This window comes from Barbus barbus, assembly GCF_936440315.1.
Source record: "Barbus barbus genome assembly, chromosome: 13".
Taxonomy (NCBI): domain Eukaryota; kingdom Metazoa; phylum Chordata; class Actinopteri; order Cypriniformes; family Cyprinidae; genus Barbus; species Barbus barbus.
This window is the reverse complement of record NC_136741.1, coordinates 20,629,502-20,654,039: the sequence shown is the minus strand read 5'-3', so window position 1 is coordinate 20,654,039 and position 24,538 is coordinate 20,629,502. Positions and strand designations below refer to the sequence as shown.

Sequence of the window (24,538 nt, the reverse complement as noted above, 5' to 3'; positions counted from 1 at the left end):
GAGATTCATCCCGTAATTGTTTGGTGATCTGATTCTCTGACCGCTCGCTCCACTTTCATCATGGATATTGGCCTTTCTGCCATATCGGACGAAACAATAACATGAAATCAATAAGAAGATGCCGATCACGAAAACTAATAGCAGAGTTAGGTAAGAATCTTGTATTGCTGTTTTCTCGATTGTTAACATAATATAACTGATTTTAGTTGGCCCATTTTCCCATACCATTAATTCAGTTCTCAAAACAAAGGCACATTTTTAAAAAAGTTTAAAGGAACTCCTTTAACAGTTAAACAGTTGAGTTTTACCGTTTTCGAATCCATTCAGCTGATCTCCGGGTCCGGGTAGCACTTTTAGCGTAGCTTAGCATAGATCATTGAATCTTATTAGACCGTTAGCATCTCGCTCAAAAATGACCAAAGAGTTTCAATATTTTTCCTATTTAAAATTTGACTCTTCTGTAGTTACATCGTGTACTAAGACTGACGGAAAATTAAAAGTTGCGATTTTCTAGGCCGATTTGGCTAGGAACTATATTCTCATTCCAGCGTAATAATCAAGGAACTTTGCTGCCGTACCGTGGGTGCAGCAGACGCAATGATATTATGCCTGAAAATAGTCCCCAGCTATATCATAACTAGTTACCTAGCTGGGGACTATTTTCAGGCGCTGTGTAATATCATTGAGCCTGCTGCACCCCTGGTACGGCAGCAAAGTTTGGCTTTACCAAGCTGACCTTAATTGAGGCAAGTGAGGACTGCGGTTCTTTAGATGTTGTTCTGGGTTCTTTTATGACCTCCTGGATGAGTCGTCGTTGCGCTCTTGGGAAGGTTCACCACTGTTCCAAGTTTTCTCTATTTGTGGATAATGGCGCTGACCGTGGTTCGCTGGAGTACCAAAGCCTTAGAAATGGCTTTATAACTATTTTCCAGACTGATACACTATAACTATTTTGCTTCTCATCTGTTCTTGAATTTCTTTAGATCGCGGCATGATGTGTTACTCTCTTTAAGCATGCTTTACTTTGTCAGACAGGTTCTATTTAAGTGATTTCTTGATTCAACAGGTATAGCAGTAATCAGGCTTGTGAAATTTAATTCAGCTTTCTAAAATAATGTGGTTAATTACAGTTCTTTCATGATTTAACAGGAGGGGACAATTAAGTTTTCACATAGTGCCAGGCAGTTTTGGACAGCTTTTTTCCCTTAATAAATTAAATCATTTAAAAACTGCATTTTGTATTTACTTGCATTATCTTTGTGTAATATTAAAATTAGTTTGATGATCTGAATCTTTTAAGTGTGACAAATATGCAAAAAAAAAAAAAAAAAAATCAGGAATGGGGCAAAAACCTTTTCACGGCACTGTATACAGGTACATCTCAAAAAATTAGAATATCATGAAAAAGGCCAATATTTTTTGTCACTCATTTCAGAAAGTGAAACCCATATATTATATAGATTCATTACACATAGTGAAATATTTCAAGCTTTTATTTCTTGAAATTTTGATCATTATGGCTTACAGATAATGAAAACCCAAAATTCAGTGTCTCAGAAAATTAGAATATTACATAATATCAATAAAAAAATATATATTTTAAACAGAAATGTCAGGCTTCTGAAAAGTATGTTCATTTCTATGCACTCAGTACTTGGTTCAGGTTCAGGTCAAGCGAGTTTAATGGCCAATCAAGCACAGTAACACCATGGTCATTGAACCAGCTTTTGGTACCTTTGGCAGTGTGGGCAGGTGCCAAGTCCTGCTGGAAAATGAAATCAGCATCTCCATAAAGCTTGGAGAAGGAAGCATGAAGTGCTCTAAAATTTCCTGGTAGATGGCTGCATTGACTGTGGACTTCAGAAAACACAGTGGACCAACACCAGCAGATGACATGGCAGCCCAAATCATCACTGACTGTGGAAACTTCACACTGGACTTCAAGCAACATGGATTCTGTGTCTCTCCTCTCCACTCTTCCTCCAAATTCTGGGACCTTGATTTCCAAATGAAATGCAAAATTTACTTTCATCTGAAAAGAGGACTTTGGACCACTGAGCAACAGTCCAGTTCTTTTTCTCCACAGCCCAGGTAAGACGCTTCTGACGTTGTCTCTGGTTCAGAAGTGGCTTGGTAGCCTTTTCCTGAAGACGTCTGAGCGTGGTGACTCTTGATGCACTGATTTCACTGCTGGTTATACCCTGTATAACCAGCAGTGAATGGTTATACAGGGTAAATGCACCTACATTTCACTGCTGATTATACCCTGTATAATTGTGTATGTGACAAATAAAAACTCTTGAATCTTGACTCCAGCTTCAGTCCACTCCTTGTGATTCTCTCCCAAGTGTTTGAATCAGCTTTGCTTGACAGTATCCTCAAGCTTGCGGTCATCCCTGTTGCTTGTGCACCTTTTCCTACCCACACTTTTCAGTAATGACCCTCTGTGAATTACCCTCTTTGTGGAGGGAGTCAATGTTCGTCTTCTAGATCATTGCCAAGTCAGCAGTCTTCCCCATTATTGTGGTTTCAAAGAACAAGAGATACCCGGAATTTATACTGTAGGGATTGTCATTAATTGAAACTCAAATGTAAATATTCTAATATTTTGAGATACTGATTTTTGACTTTCATGAGCTGTAAGCTCTAATCATCAAAATTAAAACAAAAAAAACTTTTGAAATGTTTTACTTTACATGTAATGAATCTAATATATATAAAAGTTTCAGTTTTTGAAATAAGTTAACTTTTTCACGATATTCTAATTTTATATATATATATATATATATATATATATGACACGTTTTTTGTTTTTTTTTCTTCAAAATGCAATAAATCCATTGAATCAATATAAAAGTTATTTTTCATATTGAAACTGTTGAAAATACACAACATAGTAAGTTAATCCACATATGACAGCCTCTGAACTTGGTCAATACTAATCTTATATACATGCACTGGACTAAAAATACATTCAATCAGTCATCGCTCCCAAATTGAATTCAACGGGTCATCTTGTTAATGCTGTAAATTAATTACAATAATAAAAGAAAATGTTATCAACAAGAACATGAACAACAATATCACATTAGACCACAGAAAATCCAAAATGACATTTCCCTTGCATTCAACTTCCAAAATTGCATTCATCTTTGCCATGTTACATTCATTTAGTTGACTAGTGCTATACGCTGTATTAACAAAAACATAAATGGCATTAATAAAAACACTTACACTTACAAGCTACGCAATATCGTGTTCATAATCGAATGTGACTCATCTGCGATTATGAACGCGATATTGGATAGCTTGACAGTGATCTACGGATCTGTGTATCCATCTGAAAGCAATGTGTTGAAGATTTGCTGTTAATCACAGAACCGACTTTACTGATGAGATGCGCATGACAATCACATGCGATTTATTGTGCAGCCCTAAGTTTGTTTGTTGATCACAAAGTACAAAGTGGATGAGGAAAACTAGGATGCCGGGTGTATTCAAAGCACCGTCATTACTGTCTACAGTGCGTGGAATGGTTCACTGTAGGCAGGCAAGGCAAGTTTATTTATATAGCACATTTCATACACAGTGGTAATTCAAAGTGTTTTACATAAAAGAAAGTGAAATAGACATTAAAAATCAATAAAAACATGGAAATAAAAATAATAAAAACAAGGAATTTTAAAAATGATATAGAAATTGATTTAAAATAAATTTAAAGAAAATGATTATACTTAAAATTCATTGCAGTCAGTTCGGACATACACTCACCTAAAGGATTATTAGGAACACCATACTAATACTGTGTTTGACCCCCTTTCGCCTTCAGAACTGCCCTTAATTCTACGTGGCATTGATTCAACAAGGTGCTGAAAGCATTCTTTAGAAATGTTGGCCCATATTGATAGGATAGCATCTTGCAGTTGATGGAGATTTGTGGGATGCACATCCAGGGCACGAAGCTCCCGTTCCACCACATCCCAAAGATGCTCTATTGGGTTGAGATCTGGTGACTGTGGGGGCCATTTTAGTACAGTGAACTCATTGTCATGTTCAAGAAACCAATTTGAAATGATTCGAGCTTTGTGACATGGTGCATTATCCTGCTGGAAGTAGCCATCAGAGGATGGGTACATGGTTGTCATAAAGGGATGGACATGGTCAGAAACAATGCTCAGGTAGGCCGTGGCATTTAAACGATGCCCAATTGGCACTAAGGGGCCTAAAGCGTGCCAAGAAAACATCCCCCACACCATTACACCACCAGCAGCAGCCTGCACAGTGGTAACAAGGCATGATGGATCCATGTTCTCATTCTGTTTACACCAAATTCTGACTCTACCATCTGAATGTCTTTTCCAGTCTTCAACCGTCCAATTTTGGTGAGCTCGTGCAAATTGTAGCCTCTTTTTCCTATTTGTAGTGGAGATGAGTGGTACCCGGTGGGGTCTTCTGCTGTTGTAGCCCATCCGCCTCAAGGTTGTGCGTGTTGTGGCTTCACAAATGCTTTGCTGCATACCTCGGTTGTAACGAGTGGTTATTTCAGTCAAAGTTGCTCTTCTATCAGCTTGAATCAGTCGGCCAATTCTCCTCTGACCTCTAGCATCAACAAGGCATTTTCACCCACAGGACTGCTGCATACTGGATGTTTTTCCCTTTTCACACCATTCTTTGTAAACCCTAGAAATGGTTGTGCGTGAAAATCCCAGTAACTGAGCAGATTGTGAAATACTCAGACCGGCCCGTCTGGCACCAACAACCATGCCACGCTCAAAATTGCTTAAATCACCTTTCTTTCCCATTCTGACATTCAGTTTGGAGTTCAGGAGATTGTCTTGACCAGGACCACACCCCTAAATGCATTGAAGCAACTGCCATGTGATTGGTTGATTAGATAATTGCATTAATGAGAATTGAACAGGTGTTCCTAATAATCCTTTAGGTGAGTGTATAGCACAGTGCTCATTCAACAAATGCACAGTTAAACAGATGAGTTTTGAGTCTTGATTTAAATGTGGCTAATGTTTTAGCACATCTGGGGGCTGTTCCATAAACCAAGATTAGAGTATAAGCCAGGCTTATTTCGGTTAGTCAGGCTTATTTTTGGTAGATTCGGTTTCATAAATCAAACTTAAAAAAGTTCCAACTCAGTTACCCCGGCAACTTATGCTGGCAAACTAACCTGGTCCGGAGTAGGCTAACTGTCAGGCTAAGCTGAGCTCCTCTAACTCTGACCAATAGGAACGCATCGATATTACCACTGACTCTCTCACATACAGTCAGTTTAATTTATTATCGGTCCAAAAATAAAAGTATACAGAAAATACACCTTAAATAATCAAATAAATAAAAAATAGGCTACAACCAACTGTATTTAATGTATTGTGCCCAAAATGTAGGCGAATGACATTTTAACATAGTTGCTACTTCAGAAGTCTCTAGCCATGCAGCATTTCTCTCTGAATTTATGACAGCTGTACCTTTTATGGTTATTAGAACATTAAAACATTACAATCTAAAATGTCTCTTTAAAGCATTAAAGCATAAAAACACAATCAAAAGTTAAAATCACTGAATTAAAAATGTAAATTTATAATAGAAATCAGAGTACATTTTACTGATAAGAGGAACTCATTTAACTCATTTGAGCTAGTGATTAACAGTTGCTGCTATCATAAAAATACACTTATATGTAGTAAAATTATATGTCACATTTAATGTCCAACAACAAATATTTTAGCAGAATGTATATTTTATTCAGAATTCTTGCGCTAGTATTCTATTCTGCTCCGTCTGTGTAGCGCGCATGCGTGCCGCAACGCTCGTTCTCTCGCATAAGCCTCGCCCACTCCTGACAGCTAAATGGATATATTTGCATGGCTTTGTGACATTTACAGATGTAAAAAATATACCTGTGACGTATCAGTTATGCACTGAGGAAAACACAGTGTTTCAAATGCGTTAAACAGCACAAATATTCGCTGTTTGCTATGGTGGATCGATTTGATCCATGATCGACATTAAGGGCTGCTTCAGAATAAGCGTGTACGTCACATTATCCTGACTCACTGAACCTGGATAGCATTAGTCAGATTGCGTGAACTTGAATTGTCGTTTATGGAACCGCTTTAGTCCCGATTGATTTGTTAGGTTATTTCAAGTCAGGTTTTGGACTTTAATCCCCGCTTTTCTTAGCGTCTTTTATGGAACAGCCCCCTGATCTCTTCTGGAAGCTGGTTCCAACTGCGGGCCGCATAATAGCTAAAAGCAGACTCCCCCTGTTTTGTGTGAACCCTTGGTATTTCTAACTGACTCGATCCTAATGATCTGAGTGGTCTGTTCGGTTTATATTCAGTGAGCATATCAGCAATATATTTAGGTCCTGGGCCATTGAGTGACTTATAAACAAGTAAAAGTACTTCAAAAACAATCCTAAATGTAACTGGAAGCCAGTGTAAGGACCTGAGGACTGGTGAGATATGCTCAGATTTTCTGGTTCTAGTCAGAATCCTGGCAGCAGCATTCTGGATGAGCTGCAGTTGTCTAATGGTCTTCTTGGGAAGGCCAGTGAGGAGACCATTACAGTAATCCACCCTGCTGGTGATAAAGGCATGAACAAGTTTCTCCAAGTCTTGACTGGAAACAAAACATGACAGAATAACTTGGTGGATATCGCATTTTGCGTAGAATTAAAAATGGACTTTTCATTACCAACCAAATACAATACTGATTTTGGCAGAAACTCAATAAAAAAAAGGTGTTTATCGCGATTTATATATATATGTATAATTTAATACCTAGACAAATTACGTTATTAATTTATTGGCCAGTCTAGTTACTGCTTTTTGTCTATGCATAGCGGTATTTTTGCCTGATTTTTCTGTATAGAAACAATGATGGAATTCTGTATCTGCAATAACCAGCTCTAGATGGAAGAAAAATACAGAAATCACTATTTGGGAACTCCTAAAGAAAAAAAAAGAAGGAAAAAAAATGTATCCTATTCCAGGAAAGGACTCATCAAAAAGTAAACACAGAACAAAATAACTTTAATAATTAGCCCATTTTTCTTTATTTTTTTCTTTATAATGTCTTGATATCATGCTTGCCATATGCCATACCTTACTTTCTTAAAATCTATATTTAATCCTCACAGATCAACACAGTCTAATTTGAAAAGCCAAAGAATGCTTGGTGCTTCAAATTTGTCACAATTAGGGATTCAGTCAATGCGTTATTTGAAGTAGCTGTTTCACTTTTGCTGACAGCCATTAAAATTGGTCACACAAAGCAGTACAAATCCCCCAAACAAACATTTACTGTCACAGCAACGCACAGATTGACACACATATTCCAGTCCACACTTTGATGATCCCTCCCCATCCCATTAAATACAACAACGCTTTCCCTCGGCTCACAACTACTGCAGTGCTTAGACGGATTTATTACAGTTGGGAGGGCAGATCTCAGGTGTCAAGGCTGTGTATGTCTATTGCTGGTGAGAAAAGCAAAAGAGCCTGTGAGTGACGGAAGCAGCCTGCCAAGCAGGACAGTGCAGCTCCAACAGCGCAAGAGAATGAATCGCAGAAGCAGCAGGGGCCTCTGACACGCACATCATTTCCAAAGGGCGTTGACCCATGTCTACATTTCATGGGACAGACTGAGGCAAACGTTTCTCCATATGATTTCCAGATTAAAGAGAGCTGGAGTACAGAATGGGGTTTCTAGCTCCCCCCACTGGGCACCATGGAGGGGAAATTTAGCTATTTCCTTTAATTGGAAAAGCCTATTAGTGTGGTGGTGTGCTGGGACTGTGAGAGGAAAACACTGGAGCGAAGCTCTTTACAGAGTCAGGCTTTATCCCACCTTTGTGGTTTTGCTCAGGTTGTTTGTCTAATACGTGAAAATCCGAGCCATTCTGCAATCGGCGGGGATCATTTTGCTCATGATTTGACAATTTCTTCATACCAGATCAGCTCTAAGCCAAGCCAGAATTGAATTTACAGCCACGATACCTTCGGAAACACACACCGTGTCAGAATTGTAACCGCAGGGAGACAACGCCAACTCTTTTGCAGAGAATTGACTGTTGTGTTCTGTTATAAGTTGCATTTTTCAAGCAAAACCCACCATGCTGGTCTGAGCTGACATGTCCCATTCTGTCCAGTTCATTGAGTCTCCCACACCACTATTTTGATAATTTTTTTCTGGTTTGTTTCGGTTTGTTTGAACAGCATATTGGTCATTCAGTTAGGTGGTCTCTTCCTGACTTAGCTGTTCATAACCAAAATAAACTGCACTGTGGACCAAAATTGTGCCGCAAGTCAAAACTCTGGCTGTGCGAGACCATCCATGGAAAATCTAAAAAATTTAGTTTTGTCTAGTGGTGCTTTCAAAAAGAAATGCTGAAGCTGTGCTATTTGTCCAGCTGTGAAATTGGAGAAAAGCTTTCCATCAGCCAAACTTGGTGGCTAATATCTCCACACAGAATATTGTTTTCTGCTATAATTGAGATATTTGACTGATCCATAATAGCTGCTCACTATGCAGAGTGGGAATCAACAGCAGACTGTTGATATTTCACATTAAGCCTGAACAGCAGAGTATCACACAAGTCCAGGTGGCCTATAATTTGCCATTACAAGGTATTTTGTGACATGCAAAGTATTTGCTTTGAATAACAGCTGTTATCTGTAAAATAAATCTAATATCATGCTTCACTTGTTCATCAATCAGTAGCCCTTTACCATATGGCACATCATACGGTGCATTAAATAATAAAGCATATAGATGTATCATCTGATTGCATCAGGTATGGTCGTTATAAAAAAAATCAATTGCTGCTGAGCTAAGCTTTGTGTTTTATTGCAGTTCAAGCTTTTGCTCAAGCCAGGGATTCGGGCCATATGTTCTGTAGTAACTAGGGATGGGTCAGGATGGAAAACAAGTTGTCTATATATATTTCTTTCTTCACACTCGCTTGCTTGCTTATTTATGTATTTGATTGCTTAAAAATGCATCTTCTGGAGAGAGAAAAAAACCCTAGAAAAAACACTGTAATTCAAAAGTTTTGGGTTGGTAAAATTATGCTCACAAAGGCTGTATTTATTTGATCCAAAAATACAAACAGTAATACTATGAAATATTATAACAATTTAAAATAACACTTTTCTATTTTGATATATTATTTTGAAATGTTAATTATTCCTGCATGTAAAGCTGAATTTTTACATTACTCCAGTCTTTAGTGTCACATGATCCTTCAGAAATCATTCTAATATGCAGATCTTGTGCTCAAGAAACATTACTTAATATCACAGTCGAAAACAGCTGTGCTATTTAGTAATTTTATGGAAACCATGATACCTTCTTTTTCAGAATTCTTTGATGAATAGAAAGCTCAAAAGAACAGCATTTATTTCAAATTAAATTGACCAATTTATTAATATGTCCCTGTTGAATAAAATGATTTTATCCAGCATAAAAATTAAAACTGTAGTGTATATTTGTAGGAATATGTAAAATGGTAACTCAACTAAAATAAAGGTTAAGATTGATATATATATATATATATATATATATATATATATAAACATATAGTTCAAACCTGCATGCTGCAGAGTTCCCTGTTACCAACACTGGACTTTTCAGTGGGTTTGGATGGAGTGGCAGAAGACAACCTTGTCTTACCTTATCTAACTGTCAGCCTGGAAAATATATTGTCTGACAGGCTGAATCGAAAGAGATCACTGAATTGATGAAGGTTCACTGGCACCATAAGAGAGAAAAGTGTGAATCAATTATGCGTGCTTCTCCGTGTCATGAGGAGAGAGGGATGACTAGAAAAGAGAAGGAAAAAATCGAGTGTGATCTCTTATTGCAAATGCGGATATTAGTGGGGCTAGCTTGCAGTAAAGGTCAATTGAGATGCCTAAATCAATACAGCTACACAGAGTCTGACCATCATTAAGTACCTTCTGCTAAGGTTAGATAACATTCTGCATTGTAGAGAGAAATGGACTTCTGTTTTCCTTGTGGGTGTGAAATAATCTCTGAATAAGGAAGCTAATCAATTAAATACATTTCATAACATAACATAGCGGGGGAATAAAACATTGTGCAACAGCCTGCTCAGCTCTCTCAATAAGATGAGAAGAACAGTAAGTGATTATGTGTGAGAGGACCACCACTGCATGCGCATTAGCACCACGTCTGGGACAAGTGACTCACCGAGCACAAGAAGTTCTTATAATGCATCTGTCCACAGACAGGCTGCTTATTATCCCTTTTAACAAGGAAAACATGGGAAAGGAGTTTATTACACTATTTTCCATGTAAAATACCATGGTACAGCAGTAACCGCACAGTGAAACTGATAATTTTGCAGTCTGAATTTTGTTTCCCAGGTAACTGAAACAAGGACTGGCCCTCTCGGTTGCAGTAACTATGACAACCTTGATTCTGTCAGTTCTGTGCTGGTTCAGAGTCCCGAGAACAAAGTCCATTTGCAAGGTATAATATGTTGTTCAAATCTAGTATGTCAAGTTTTGATACTGTGATAGGCATTTTTTATGTGAAACACAAAAGCCTCTTTTCCAAAAGCTAGAGAGCTCTGCTCGAAGGAGTATTTTAAGGTATCATAGTCACGTTCTTGACATGAAGGTTGCTCCGAAATATTGGCATCTTAATTATGTGGCTTCCAAAGATGATGTGTGGAGAAGGCAATCTCAGAAATAAAGTGATAACTTCAAATCTAAAATGGCAGATTATTTAAGTGAAATACAGATTATAAAATTATTCATTCAATACTGAAATGTAAGTTTTGCTTGAGAAAAAAAAAAAAAGTATGTTAATTTATTAATTTATATGTATCATCATTTATTTGATTCAAAATATATTAAATAAAATATATATTAAAATAGTAATATTGTGAATTATTATTAAAACTGTTTTCTAATTTGATGTATTTTAATATATAATGTATTCCTTTGATAACAAAGCTCAATTTTCAGCAGACATTATTCTAGTCTTCAGTGTCACATGATGCTCCAGGAATCATTTTAATATGCTGATTTGGTTTTGATTTTGTTATTATCATCAATATTGAAAACAATTGCATTGCTTATTTTATTTTTTATTTGTGTGTGTGTGTGTGGAAACCATGATACTTGATTATTAAAAGAGAGTAAATATAGTCTCAATTTGCACATTCCTTTGTCTTCACATTTATAAGCATATAGTTCAGTCAAACCTATCTGCCACAGGATAAATCATAAGAGAATTGAGTTTGATCATAATTTGTTTTGATTATTGTGGACAGTATGCATACTAACTAGGTTTTGGAAAAGAGTAAAAATCACTGTAACGGCTAAAGCACTTGTTAAGAAGTTTTAGCATGCGTTACGTTTTCAATTGCTGAACAGAAAATATGGTAACCGCAGGCACTGCATGTCTACCAAGTATGTGTGCGCTTTGTGACCACATGACTCTCTTTATCACACCACTTTAATCAGGTAACCCAGTAGGCTATTCATAAAACAATCTTTCTTTTCTCTGTAACTGAAGGCTTGCAGGTCATTTTGCCAGATTATCTCAGAGACACGTTCGTCCAAGCAGCTCTTAGTTACATTGCCTGCAACGGAGAGGGGACTTTTGTCTGTCGAGACAATGACTGCTGGTGCAAATGTGACCTCAAGTTCCCAGAGTGCAACTGCCCCTACATGGATATCCAGGCCATGGAGGAAAGCCTTTTGCGAATCTCTGAATCATGGGCTCTTACCTACAAGGAGTTTGAAGATTCAGGTAGGAGACTGAATTCAAGTATGTTTCAACTGAATCATTTTTGTTATTCACTTGTCCTTCTGAAGAAACATCTCAGTCACTTTAATCAATTAATTTAGATGTTATTTTGGAATTGTATTGTATATTTATTATTAGTTATTATAGGAGTTTAGAAAATTATGTAATTTACTACTGTTCATTCATTGCTGAAGATGGACAAACACATTTAAGTATTTATTTGATTAAACCTTATATATTTGCGACTGCAGATTTCAATTACAGTACATTTCTTTAAAGGCCATTTCCTCTAAATTTTTTATTTTTTCTCCTGCATTGAGCCAGAAACCTCCACTTCAGCACTTACACACTCAACAAATTTTGCAGTTTCGTTCCTATCTATGCTTTAAAATTTTTTACAGAATATATCATTCATATATCATTCATGTTATTTATATAACATTTTATTCCTACAAACATGGTGAAAATTCTATCTGTTGACAGAATTTCTGATTTATGTAGTAATAAAAAGGATATCCAAAATTCCCTGTGTAAGAAACTTTAACTTTAATATGTCAACAAAAATTAATTTTGAACTTGGTTTTATCAGATTTTTCAGATTTGTGTTCCGGAAACTGATGCAAATTAGTTCATATTTAATTAGATAACGCATCATTAAATGTTTTACCCTGTTGACCTGTGGTGTCTTATCTAGTATAATTTATCTACTTTTTTCACACTGGTCACTGGTCTGAATAAATATGAAAAACTTTCAGTGAATCCTGTCCTTCAGAGACTGTGGGATTAGAAAAAAGATCCTGCTCAACATATTGCCTTACAGTATGTTGAGCAGAATTAATCACCCATAAAATGCTTTATTGCCCATCCAGCATCTTTCATCAAGCTTATGAATGAGAGCACTTAGCATAATGTTTATGTACTGTATTACTGCCTGTCGAGGTCACCCCACAGTGACCATTAATGCTTGAGCAAAATTAAAACGCATGGATTTCTTTTCTTCCACACTGTCATCCATTTCCCCTCTTCCCAAAATATCCCTGTTCAATTACTTTCGAAGTTTATGTTATTAGAGCTATCAGGAAGTGCCAGATATACAGTACATGCTTTCTCAGGTATCGTAAATGTGTCCATAGGAGCATCAAATGCATTCAGCATTCTGCCCCATCAGCTAAAATGAAATGCTCTGTAGGAACCGCATGAAAAATGTCTCTTCACTGAAATGATTCCTTCTTAATGCCAAGGAGAGTGAGAGTGCATTAAGGCATTTATCCACTGTTCAATCAAGTTTACATGACAACATTCCTATATCTGAGAGAACGTACTCTTTCTTCAACAGATGAGTTCAAAACATTTCTGATGAGGCTGCCGCAGAATTTCTTCCTCAACTCCTCGATGATCCAACATTTGTGGTCGCTGGATGGTGTATTTCAGCGGCGCTATGAGCAGCTGGATAACAGCATGAAAAGTCTCTTCAAGCGAGCCCAGCGCGTGGTTTACAAGCTCTTCAGCCTCAGCAAGAGGTGCCAAAAGCAGCCCCACATCAACTTACCGCGTGAAAGGTGAGCACAACAGACTCATTATCTCCTCATTGTGATGATAAATACACTGATACTTAATTCCGAAATGGAATAATGCCCCCAATTACTGTATCCAGAGAGGAAACTCTTCACATCATCATTATTACTTGTGTTCATGAGTGGCCCACATTTCAGACTCCACGGGCTGCCGAGAGGAATGTTTATCAGTGTGCTTCAGAGTGAAAGGGAGCACTAGTGCTCTTGTCTCCAGGGAGACAACTTTGTGTTTACCCACAATCAATAAGACTAAAGTTGGTATAGTGGTTCTCAACTGGTTTTGCTTCAAGCCCTAGAATTTACATTGGCTACCAACACAGTTTATTAGGGATGTAACGATATTAAAATCTCACGATACAATATTATTGCGGTATGAAGTCTACGATACGATATTTATTGCGATATTTAAAAAAAAAAGGCAAATGAATAACTTTTAAAGTTAAATTATTCTATCTAATGCACTTTGAGAGTTCAAAATTAAGAGAAATCTTAAGTCAGAAAAAAAGTCAGTGAATTGACTTGTACCTGAACTTTAAAGGGGACTCAACCCTCTTTTTATTTGTGATATACTGTCTCAAGTCTAAATTTCATTCACACTGGTGTTTGTGAAAATTAATATTTCATAGTTTTTTTGTTTTTTTTTACACTACAGTAGGGAAATTACAATACTTCTTTCCCAACTTCTACACTTGAAAGATATTTTGAATTTGGACTGCAGTAACATTGCCCATTTAAACTGCTAGCTGTCAGCAATTCATACTGCACTTTTAAGCTTTTATTTTGACGGAAATGGTAGTAGAGCTTTTATTTTGAAGGAAAACTCCACTCCCAAGACTACACTTTTTGCCCGGAAGGCCAATCTTTTCATAGCATCATGTGACCACAATAATATCGAGACAGTTTTGCTATTGCGATATTGACAATATCGTTACATCACTACAGTTTATTATACAAAAGTAAATAAAAATGCCCTTAAAATGAAACATTTTCGTAAAATATGTAAGTGAAGGATTATCTGGATCTGGATTCATCTTGCATAGTTTTCTTCATGGTGTGGAAGTTTGAGAGCAGCCTGTCCATGTCGGCATCCTTTGTATTTACACTATTGTGTTATCCGAACTATAGACAATTATATGGTTAATTAAATGAAAAAAAAGTTTATTCATTCAATTAAAATCACAGATCACACCTAAGATTAAAATTAATAAATCATAAATGTGTGATTAACACAATGAATACCCAAATTAATGTAGAAGGAACATAAAGGAGATAATTATGAATAAATAAATGAAACATACATTTGTAAATGTGAGCACATTATGCACAGGGAGTGGGAAAAATGGATGTTGCATTAAATTGCATTAATTGTATTTTTAACGTTACAGTCCATATTAATCAGAAAAATTAGCATATTATTTTTCACAGCCCTAATTTAATGATTTGTCAAAACAGACCTGCAACCCATTTTATGCCCATAGCCCATCTGTTGAGAACCAGCAGTTTAGAGTAGTGTTATTTTTCAAGTTTAGACCTTGAAATCTCCTTCAGTATTGGAACATTTGTAGGTTTGCGAAAATTAAACGTGAAGCAATTGCTGTTAGAGAGAGATGCTAAGTGAAAGTTTTGCCATATTTTAAACAGAAGAAGGGAAGAATATATGCCTGTACTTTTGTAGATGACTTTTTGTGGAACAGAATTGTTTGTGCTAGTTTTAATCTTGCCATCTGCTGCTGTACCGGCTTTGGATACATGACAATTTAATCTCAACAATCATGGTTTAGGCAGACTAACTGATATTGATGTTTATCTTATCTTAGGCCACAGTCGTATTGGCTGAACTACTTCCAGTCTTTATTATACTGCTCAGAAAACAACCAGCTAGGATCCTTCTCAGAAGAACTGCACACTTGCATTTGTGCATATGACCACAGTTCCTGCCAGGTACCCACACCATGCTCTGTGGGTGAAGGTGCCGCCTGCGCTGCTTGTGCCAACGACAACCACACTCGCTGCGGCAGTTGCAACGTCGGCTACATATTAAGTCAAGGGACCTGTCGACCAATGGTGGCAGATTCTACCGAGAACTACCTGGGCTTTGAGACTGATCTTCAAGATCTGGAGCTACGCTACCTCCTACAGAGAGCTGATCGACGTTTGGAGGTCCACGCTATCTTCATCAGCAACGATATGCGGCTGAATAGCTGGTTCGATCCTTCGTGGAGGAAAAGGATGCTTCTTACGCTAAAGAGTAACAAATACAAATCCAACCTGGTCCATATGCTCTTAGGCATCTCCCTTCAAATTTGCCTTACGAAAAACAGCACTCTGGAACCTTCCCTCACGCTCTTCATCAATCCCTTCGGAGGCAGCCACTCAGAAAGCTGGTTAATTCCTGTGAACGAGAACAGTTTTCCAGACTGGAAGTCTGCTAAGCTGGACCTTCCACTAGAATGCTTTAACTGGACCTTGACTTTGGGCAACAAGTGGAAGACCTTCTTTGAGACCATCCACATTTACCTGAGGAGCCGCATAAAAACTCCAGGCACCGGGGCCAATGACAGCGTTTACCTGGAGCCTTTGGAAATGGCCGACCCTACTAGAAATCTGGGGTATATGAAGATCAACAGCATTCAAGTGTTCGGTTACAGTATGCATTTCGACCCGGAAGCAATCCGGGACTTGATCCTGCAGCTGGACTACCCGTACACGCAGGGCTCGCAGGACTCGGCCTTGCTCCAGCTGCTGGAGATCCGGGACCGGGTTAACCGACTCTCTCCACCGGGCCAGCAACCTCTGGACCTGTTCTCCTGCTTATTACGGCACCGTCTCAAACTGACAGCTAATGAGGTGGTGCGCATTCACGCCTCGCTTCAGTCCTTCAATGCCCGTCTCCCCAATTCTCTGGATTATGAGACCACTAAACTCTGTAGCTAACGGCTAAAGCATCACAGCAGACAGCAATAGAACAACTGTAAAAATGCAGAGTAGACTGTTAAAGTAAAAGCTGCAATGACGTTCCATGATAGAGACACTTTTGGACACTGATGACAGTTTTTTTTGTGACTTTACTTTCGCTAGTAGATCATCTTGCTCAAAAACAGACTAATTTTTATTGTATAGTATACTGAGTACAAAGAAGAGATTTTAAAAATATATGGAGTGTTTGTTTGTAATTTTTATATGTTTTTTTTGTGTGTTTTTTTTTTTTTTGCTTCAGTGACAGTGTGCTTTCCTTGGAAAGAATACAGTGATGTCAGTCAATTTTGTAGATAAATTGTTATTAAAACATCATCGTTGTAATGGAGTAATGGTTGCATTATTTATCAGCATATTTTTATTGCTATGTGACAGTTTAGTTTATTGGAAAATGAAACACATTTTATATTTTCAATTGAGTGCACTTAATGAGGAATTAAATACATTGAACATATGACTTACAACTTTGATAAAATAATAATGAAACAGTTTTATTGGCATAATTATATTATATGCTTGTTAGGTTCATGTTAATTTCTTTTTATTCACATCTCATTGGAAGAGAGAGTGTATTTATTTATTTATTTTACTAAAAGCATTACAAAGTCCTGTACATTATCAGTACATTGGAGTATTGTGATTTACTTATATTTCTTTGCTGATGTTACATGTGTCCCCTCTATTAATGATCATTCTGAATGACATCGGCACAGTTATTCTAGACTTTTAAGCCAAACCAAAGTTGTTTTTTTTTTTGTTTTTGTTTTTTTCTCTCTCCAGTTAGTCATTATTGGAGGCACGAGGGTTGATTTAACAATGTAAAGGGGTCGGGGTCTGTGAATATAATATTTAAAAATTTTGAATGGAGCCACATATGCAATGATTTGAGCTGAATGTTTTCTATTGATATTCTGGATTCATCTAAACATTGTTCATTTTCAGTATTTGGAATTCAGGGTTTGTATTTGTCTAATCAGGTTTTTATTATTTATTTATTTTTTCCATTCATATATTTCCATTGAACATTGGTTTATTTTAACCACACACTTTGTTACATCAGAACAAAGCAGTTTCTCTGAACCATAAAATATATATGATTACAAATGAGCCTTATACTGGAATGTAACAGTGATGCCAAAATGGGACAAAGATTGTGGAATCCAGTGTGCCTTTGTGAATACACCGTATACAGTTTTGCTTTACTTAATTTGTGCATATCAGTACATAATGCATATTTTTTGCTGTTCATGCTTGTCAGAAATATTTTTTTTCAGCCATTTCTCACTTTTTTCTTGCATTACAGTACATTAATTTAGACAGTGTGAATGCTAATTATTTAGAATCAACACATGATGACAGATTATGTTAATTCCAACAAAAAAGTGTCAATCACCTCTTCATAATCTGTGTTTGCACCTTTTACCTAGAATTAGCACAATAAATAAAATTAGCCTTACCTAACTCACTTACCTACTACATTCTCTTTCAAAGTTTACACATTTTCTTTGCAGTATAATAAGCATTTTACGCTGCATAAATCCCACAGAATATAAACTGCAAAGAATATTTTTTATAACTTTTCTTAGAAAAAAGAAAGATTTGTGCCTGCAATGACTAGGAGAGTTCTCAGTAGCACTTTAGTATAGGGAACAATAATGCTCACCATTAGTTGTTTATTAGTGTGCCTATTATTAACATATTATATTATATATATTTATTACTACTTATAAAGTACATATTCTACATGACCATATTCTACATCCCTAATCCTACCCAATACCTGAATTTAACCATTACCTTACTAACTATTAATAAGCAGCAAATTAGGAGTTTATTGAGGCAAAAGTCATAGTTAATTGTTTGCTAATGGTGAGAATTAGACCTTAAAATAAAGTGTGACCGAGTTTTCATCCGAGAGATTTTAACATTGAAACTTGGAATTGCAAGTAAAAAGACGATGCTTTTCCAGGCTTGTTTTCTCATTCAAGGCATATTTTCAACAAGGCTGTTTTATATCTGTAGAAAATCTACTAGAAATCAACACAGATTGCATAATGTAAAGGTCAAAACATTGTGTGCCAAAGGAAATTGTACATGTTTGAAGAAAAGTTGCACATAATAAGATATCGGAGACACCTTTCAAATCCAAATTCTCTCCATTTGTGCTTCCCTAGAAAAGAATCAAAAAGAGGGAAGATCACTACTTTTATTTCTTCTTGGAGCATCTACCCGCATTGCAGCTACTGCAACATTTTCACATGTGGAACACCCCACGCTGTAGCAATTACTCTGCAAACACAAATGACCAAGGGAGCAGTTACTGCCAGAATGCATACACAAATCACCTGCATGCTGCACAGAGAGCCTGTAAAATGAGAGCTTGTCAGTTGTGCTGAAATCAGTTGACACGTTGTTGTAATGACAAACATGACAATAAGAAATGGCAAAACATTACATAGGCAATCGGTCTTTCTCACAGCCTGACAAACAATTTATCATTCTGTTGTAATTGTATAGAAAGAGCTGTGGAAAAGAAAAGACTGAGCATTGCATTATATTTACTGTGCAGCTCCTCTGATGAAGATGGAAAACTCACCAGCACAGACAGAGATTAAAGAAAGAGCATACATCAACTTAGTAGGTCAGCCCTTTATTCACTAAGCACTCTGAGGCAGTGCGCTAATGCTTGATCAATAGTGGCCGTGTTGCCTCTTTGATCTCCTCAATGTAAACATTGTAATGTTCTTGTGATTCACGATGAAGATGCATTGCTAACTTTATCTTGGGCTTCAGCTGTAGGTTTCTGGAGGGCCAGATACTGCAGTGAACAGGAGGCAGGCAAAAGGTAGCTGTCTGCTGCCAATAAATCAATGTGCAGCTTTATTACCTGAGAGAACAAAAGGATCCGCAGGGAGATCAATGCCATCAAGAACCACCGAATCACAAACCAGTGGCATTTTGTTGTCCAGGGCCAGGACCGTATCAACATCAATTTATTACTCACACTGTCCTTTCCACTTGATGTAGTTTGTATGAGCACAAATCAATCACGATTTTACATCCAATTAGAATTTACCATTGAATCGCACCATTGTACTCCCTTTTGCTGCTGATGTTGCAGAACTTTGTATTCACATGCTAAACATGATGTTTAATTAGAAATAATTAAGCAATACCACAACAGTAAATATTGAGTAACTTGCATTTTAGAAACACAATTCCAGTCAACTCTTATGAGTAGCAACAAACTTCAACAGTAGATTTGAGATACTAAAATAGTAGTAGACTATCTGATATTGTCTAGTTACATCTCTGAAGCATGTTTCCATAGCAATATTTACATTTCCACACACCAAAGATTTAAATAGGTAAACATGACTAATTCTAATATCAAATTCAAAACGCCTAACAGTGAATAAACAAGACATTCTCAAGAGTCCAAGGACAGAGAAAAACTAAGTATAAGCTTATAAGCACATAAGGTTAGGGAAATAAATTATAAAGGTCACTGATCTTAGATACACTGCAGAAATGCATTGCCTCCAAAAACAGCCCTTTTGGGAATCCAGGGCACTCTGCTGGCTGACATAAACAAGTTAAAAAAAATAGAAGAGGACACTGCTGTGCTAAAAGCTGCATGTGGTCTGTTGGACTTGAGAAAATAAGTGACTTTGACAACCTTCCCGCTTTCAACATTAAAATCCTGCTACATACAAATCACCCTTTCATGTCCAAATAGATATAACTATTCCCAACTTGCACAATTTTCTCTTTAAACTACATCCTCACTAGTTTCTCCACAGAAATCTAAAATGTTCTACTCCTGAAGTATTATGTAGTCCTACATTATCCCTCTTGATTACAACAAGTGGAAGCATTCCCTTAGGGGAGGGGCCTACACCTGCTTCAAACTGAACTGTTTGATGAGCTTTGCTGTAATGAAGAGTCGGAGGAATTCGAAAATTTGCATCCAGTTCCCAGAATGCAACTACTTCACAAATGATTTAAGCGTGACCTACAGAGCCAGGCAGACTGCTTATACTTAACGTATATTAATGCACTCAAGTTGCTTTATGGATTTATCCAACTTGATTTAAAGCAATTTGCATTTCAACTTCAGGCAAGCATGTTCATTGAATCGTTTATAGAAATATGCCAATTTATTTGCATTTTCATTTATTTGAGTTCTGGCACTATGATTACGAGATCTCACCTAGAACCAGACAAATTTGAGAGTGCAAAAAGCACTGGAGATTGATGTCTGATCCATTGTGTTGATCTCAGTGAGTTTTGATCTCCTGGTTCTGGTATCCGAAGAGATGATTATAAGACAAGTTCAACCTGACAAAAATAAATAGGACCCAATCACTCCCAGCTCACAAGAACCCATTTTAAATTGCCAACGAATTGCTTTTGGGGATCCCTTAGCTGGGTTCTAAATGTATCTCTTATTAGATAATCCCCTTGCACAGCAAATACTCATCCGGGATTTTTAGTGGTCAGAGTGGGAGTTATGTATTACCTATAACAGGACTAAAGCCACATTGTACAAAAGTCTTTTTATCAGGGTGCCTGTTTGAGACTTCTGTGTCATTGTGCGTATGCATTAGGGTATGAAAATGTAATTTAATGAAGAACTTTGGTTGAGCCGTGCAAGAAAATCGACTTTAAGAGGCAAATCCATTAGCCTCACCAAGCGTACTATATTTGTGCATATTTTAATGGTAGATTGGAACAAGAAATGCGTAAACATAATATGTTGATGGCTTTATAAATTCAGTGGAATATCTGCAGTCTGTGAGAATACTACAAATGAATAGACAAGTACATACTAATACAGAACAAAACGTTCTTCTTGAATTTCTGTGACTTACACTCACCACAGAAAGAAATACAAAAGGTCTAAATTGATAACTGATTGTGTTCCCAAACGTTACATCATTTGATGATGACACCACAGGCGCTTTGGTACAAAAAGCGCATTATTGTTTATTTCACTGATATTCAGGCTACAGGCTGAATGACATTTCAAAAAGACATTTGTTCAATTGTTGTTACACTCAACAGGATACAAGAAGCACATTGTCTTACATTCAGCTTTTCATGGGTTGCTGCAGGCATTTAAAATCAAGTAAAGGATAATGTTTTGTGAAAAGATAACCCTAGATTTAATGCCGTATAAACAGAATAAATTATAAAAGAAAATGATGAGCCTTAGAAAGACCGTTCAAATTACTAATATTACTGATGTTGTTTCAAAGATGCCACCAATCACGTACTTCTATTGCTGACAGATCAACCATACTGACTCAACCGTGATGGCTGTGAATTATTTTGACATGCAAAACTAAACAGACAATTAACAGAGCATGTTTAACAGAGATATGAATCTAAGTTTCATCAAACTTAGAGTCTAATATTAGCATTAGGACTGTCAGTTAATCTGTCAACAAATACAATCAAATATTATTATATTGGGTTTTTTTTTTTTGTAAACACCATCAATGAATTTGTTTAATTTAACATTATGAATGTTTAATTATGTTCTGTGTGACTGATCCATGCTCCATGTTCACAAAAATTTTTCACAAACAAATGCCACTACATAGTCAGAACACTACCAGGTTTCCTGCCTTTTCATCTTGCTTCTTGCTCAAATCACAAAGAACACCTAATTTTAACAATTTATTTCCTCATCCAGTTATGTGCAAAGCATGCTGGGAACTATAAATGTACTGCTCAGGTTCAGTTCATAGCAACTAAAATGATCCAGTCCCAACTTCTGTTTAACAAATTTAACTGAATCGCACACAATAAATGTTGCATTGTTGCATTCAATTTGTTACCTGAAGGTTTGATCCCAAGGTAGAAAGCGTTACAATTTATCCACAAATTTGAGTAATTTTTCAACAGTAAAATGCAGGTGTTCCTAGTACGCAACAGCACATGAATGATAAATGAGGTAGCAATTTTAAAGTGTTATTTGCACTGTTGCTTTTTTTTATTATTATTATTTTTTATCAATATTGGGAACTTGTTTTGCAATGTCTGGTTTTCAGTTTTACTCAGAATGATTCATTTAATGCAAAAAATAAGCCATTGATTATTACCATTATCATGCCTGAATGATAGCCTACTATTATTTCCTGAACATGCATTTTAAACAAGAAATGAAAACTTCAGATGCAAAAGCCGCTAAACACCACCCCTATCAAAAATGAGACAATGACATTGAACCTCAAAATGCCACTTTCTTTTGCCAGTAAGAGCCTCTAAGTCCACCGAACCTATCAGAAGATTTTTCTCAACATGGCAACACGAAAGCTGTCAGTCAAGACATTGGAAACAAAGTAACTGGCATTACTTATTTGAACTCAGATATTTCCATCTAAATTAAAAATGAATGCGTTACTTTACTAGTTACTTTAAAAAAGTAATCTGATTACGTAACTTGCGTTACTTGTAATGTGTTACCACCAATACTGGTCTTCGGCCAGTATACATTAAAATAAAATAAAATAAAATTTCTATTATTTTTTAATGGATTTTTTTCAATTTCTTTTTTTTTTTTTTATTAATTAATTAATTCATTCATTTGTGTAGTTGTTTAGGCAGCTGTTTACTATGTCTTGTCCAAAGAGTTTTTGCCAAAACTTGTCCTAAGTCCTAAACATAGGAGCCTGATAATAATAATAATAATAATAATAATAATAATAAAGTCAATTTAAAGAAAAAATGTCTGATGGACTTTTTTGTTTTTTGCATCTGAAGTATTCAAGTATTTTAAAAGGTTTTAATTTAACATGTTCTAAAAGTAAACCTTATTCTTAATAGTTTTTTTACAAAAAAAGAAAAATAATAATAATAATGAGATTGATCATAATTAAATCATTTGACAGCTGTACTAAGAATACTGTTTGTGTTGCAATGTATTAAGCTCTCATTAAATTTACAAGTCATGCTGTAAAGTTGTGGCAGCGATCTGCTGAATGGTGTTAAAATGTTCCCATGTGGTGAGTCATCAGCAGCTCTCACTCTCGACCTACACGTACATGTATATTTAGGGAATGTCAACATTAAATCTACAGGCTTGCCGGGTGGCAAGAGAGAGTACATTCTCTTGACATTCTCCTGACGTTGATGTTTCTCGTTATCCTTCCTACCTAAACAAACCAAAAAGTCTTAAACCATTAGAGAAAATGCTATTTTTATTTTTTTTCTCCATTACAAATTATGTTAACAGCATAACAAATTGAGTTATAAGTTGAAGTGAAAAAAGTTGTTTTGCTTTAATGACAGCAGCACTCAAGCTGCATAAACTCTTTGTACAGTGATCGTGTTATCCATCATGATTTGAGAATCTGCAGAGCATCTTGAGCTTCAGTGGAAATGAGAACATCTCTCATCTGAACAAAGAAGTTAACAAGCTCCGTGTCACAAATATGCTTATTTGGTTAGTGACCTAGAAATAGTGCAGCATCAAAAACGCTTATTCGTAACATTTGTTTGTTTTCAGTCTTTCAAAATTCTCAAACCTCACTGTTTACATTATGATCTTACCAGTTGGCTCACTTTGATTAATTAAACAACACAAAAATCTCTGCATGACATTGATTACATAAGAAAAATATGTTAATGTAGAGAACAAAAAGGCTTGAGACTTTACAGGCTTTTTAGATTGTTCAAAGCATACCTTCATTTTGTAAATGGAAGTGTGACAATTAGTATGTCTTCATGTATACATTCACAATTATAACTTGAGACTGTTTCATAAAATGTCAAATTTTAATGGCTTTGTTCTTGTTCTTGCAGTCACAACCCACATTTCCTGTTGATGTTCTACATCCTGTGCTGAATATGGAAATGGAGTTTTGTATTTTTTTGATAGAGACAGACTATGATTCAGTTTTCCTTGAATGCAATGCGCAAACATTCATCATCCGGGTTCTGATTTTACATTCTCTTTTTATGTCTCTATGTGTGTGTGTGACATATTTAGTCTCTCTTGAGAGCATTGCAATAGTTGCTGAGTCCAAACGGAAGAGATGGCATGATAGACCCTGGTGGGTTCAGCAATAGGACATCTTAATATGTAGGAGAATATACTAAGGACTTTACATAATAAATTAAAGCAGTGAAACTCAGTAATATATGCAGAGTCTGGTACTAAATTATGCCAACGAGAATAC

At 36.4% G+C, this 24,538-nt stretch overlaps 1 protein-coding gene across 1 annotated transcript in view; it reads left to right on the top strand.

Annotated features, from left to right (window-relative positions):
* LOC306879541 (BMP/retinoic acid-inducible neural-specific protein 3-like) overlaps positions 1–16,677 on the top strand; it is a 32,691-nt gene extending 16,014 nt beyond the window's left edge. The window contains exons 5-8 of the mRNA XM_079432562.1: positions 10,407–10,512; positions 11,566–11,802; positions 13,136–13,358; positions 15,191–16,677. Of these exons, the coding sequence (XP_079288688.1) occupies positions 10,407–10,512; positions 11,566–11,802; positions 13,136–13,358; positions 15,191–16,307 (1,683 nt within the window). The 3' untranslated portion in view covers positions 16,308–16,677. The remainder of the gene's footprint in view (positions 1–10,406; positions 10,513–11,565; positions 11,803–13,135; positions 13,359–15,190) is intronic.
* Positions 16,678–24,538: the final 7,861 nt, after the last annotated feature.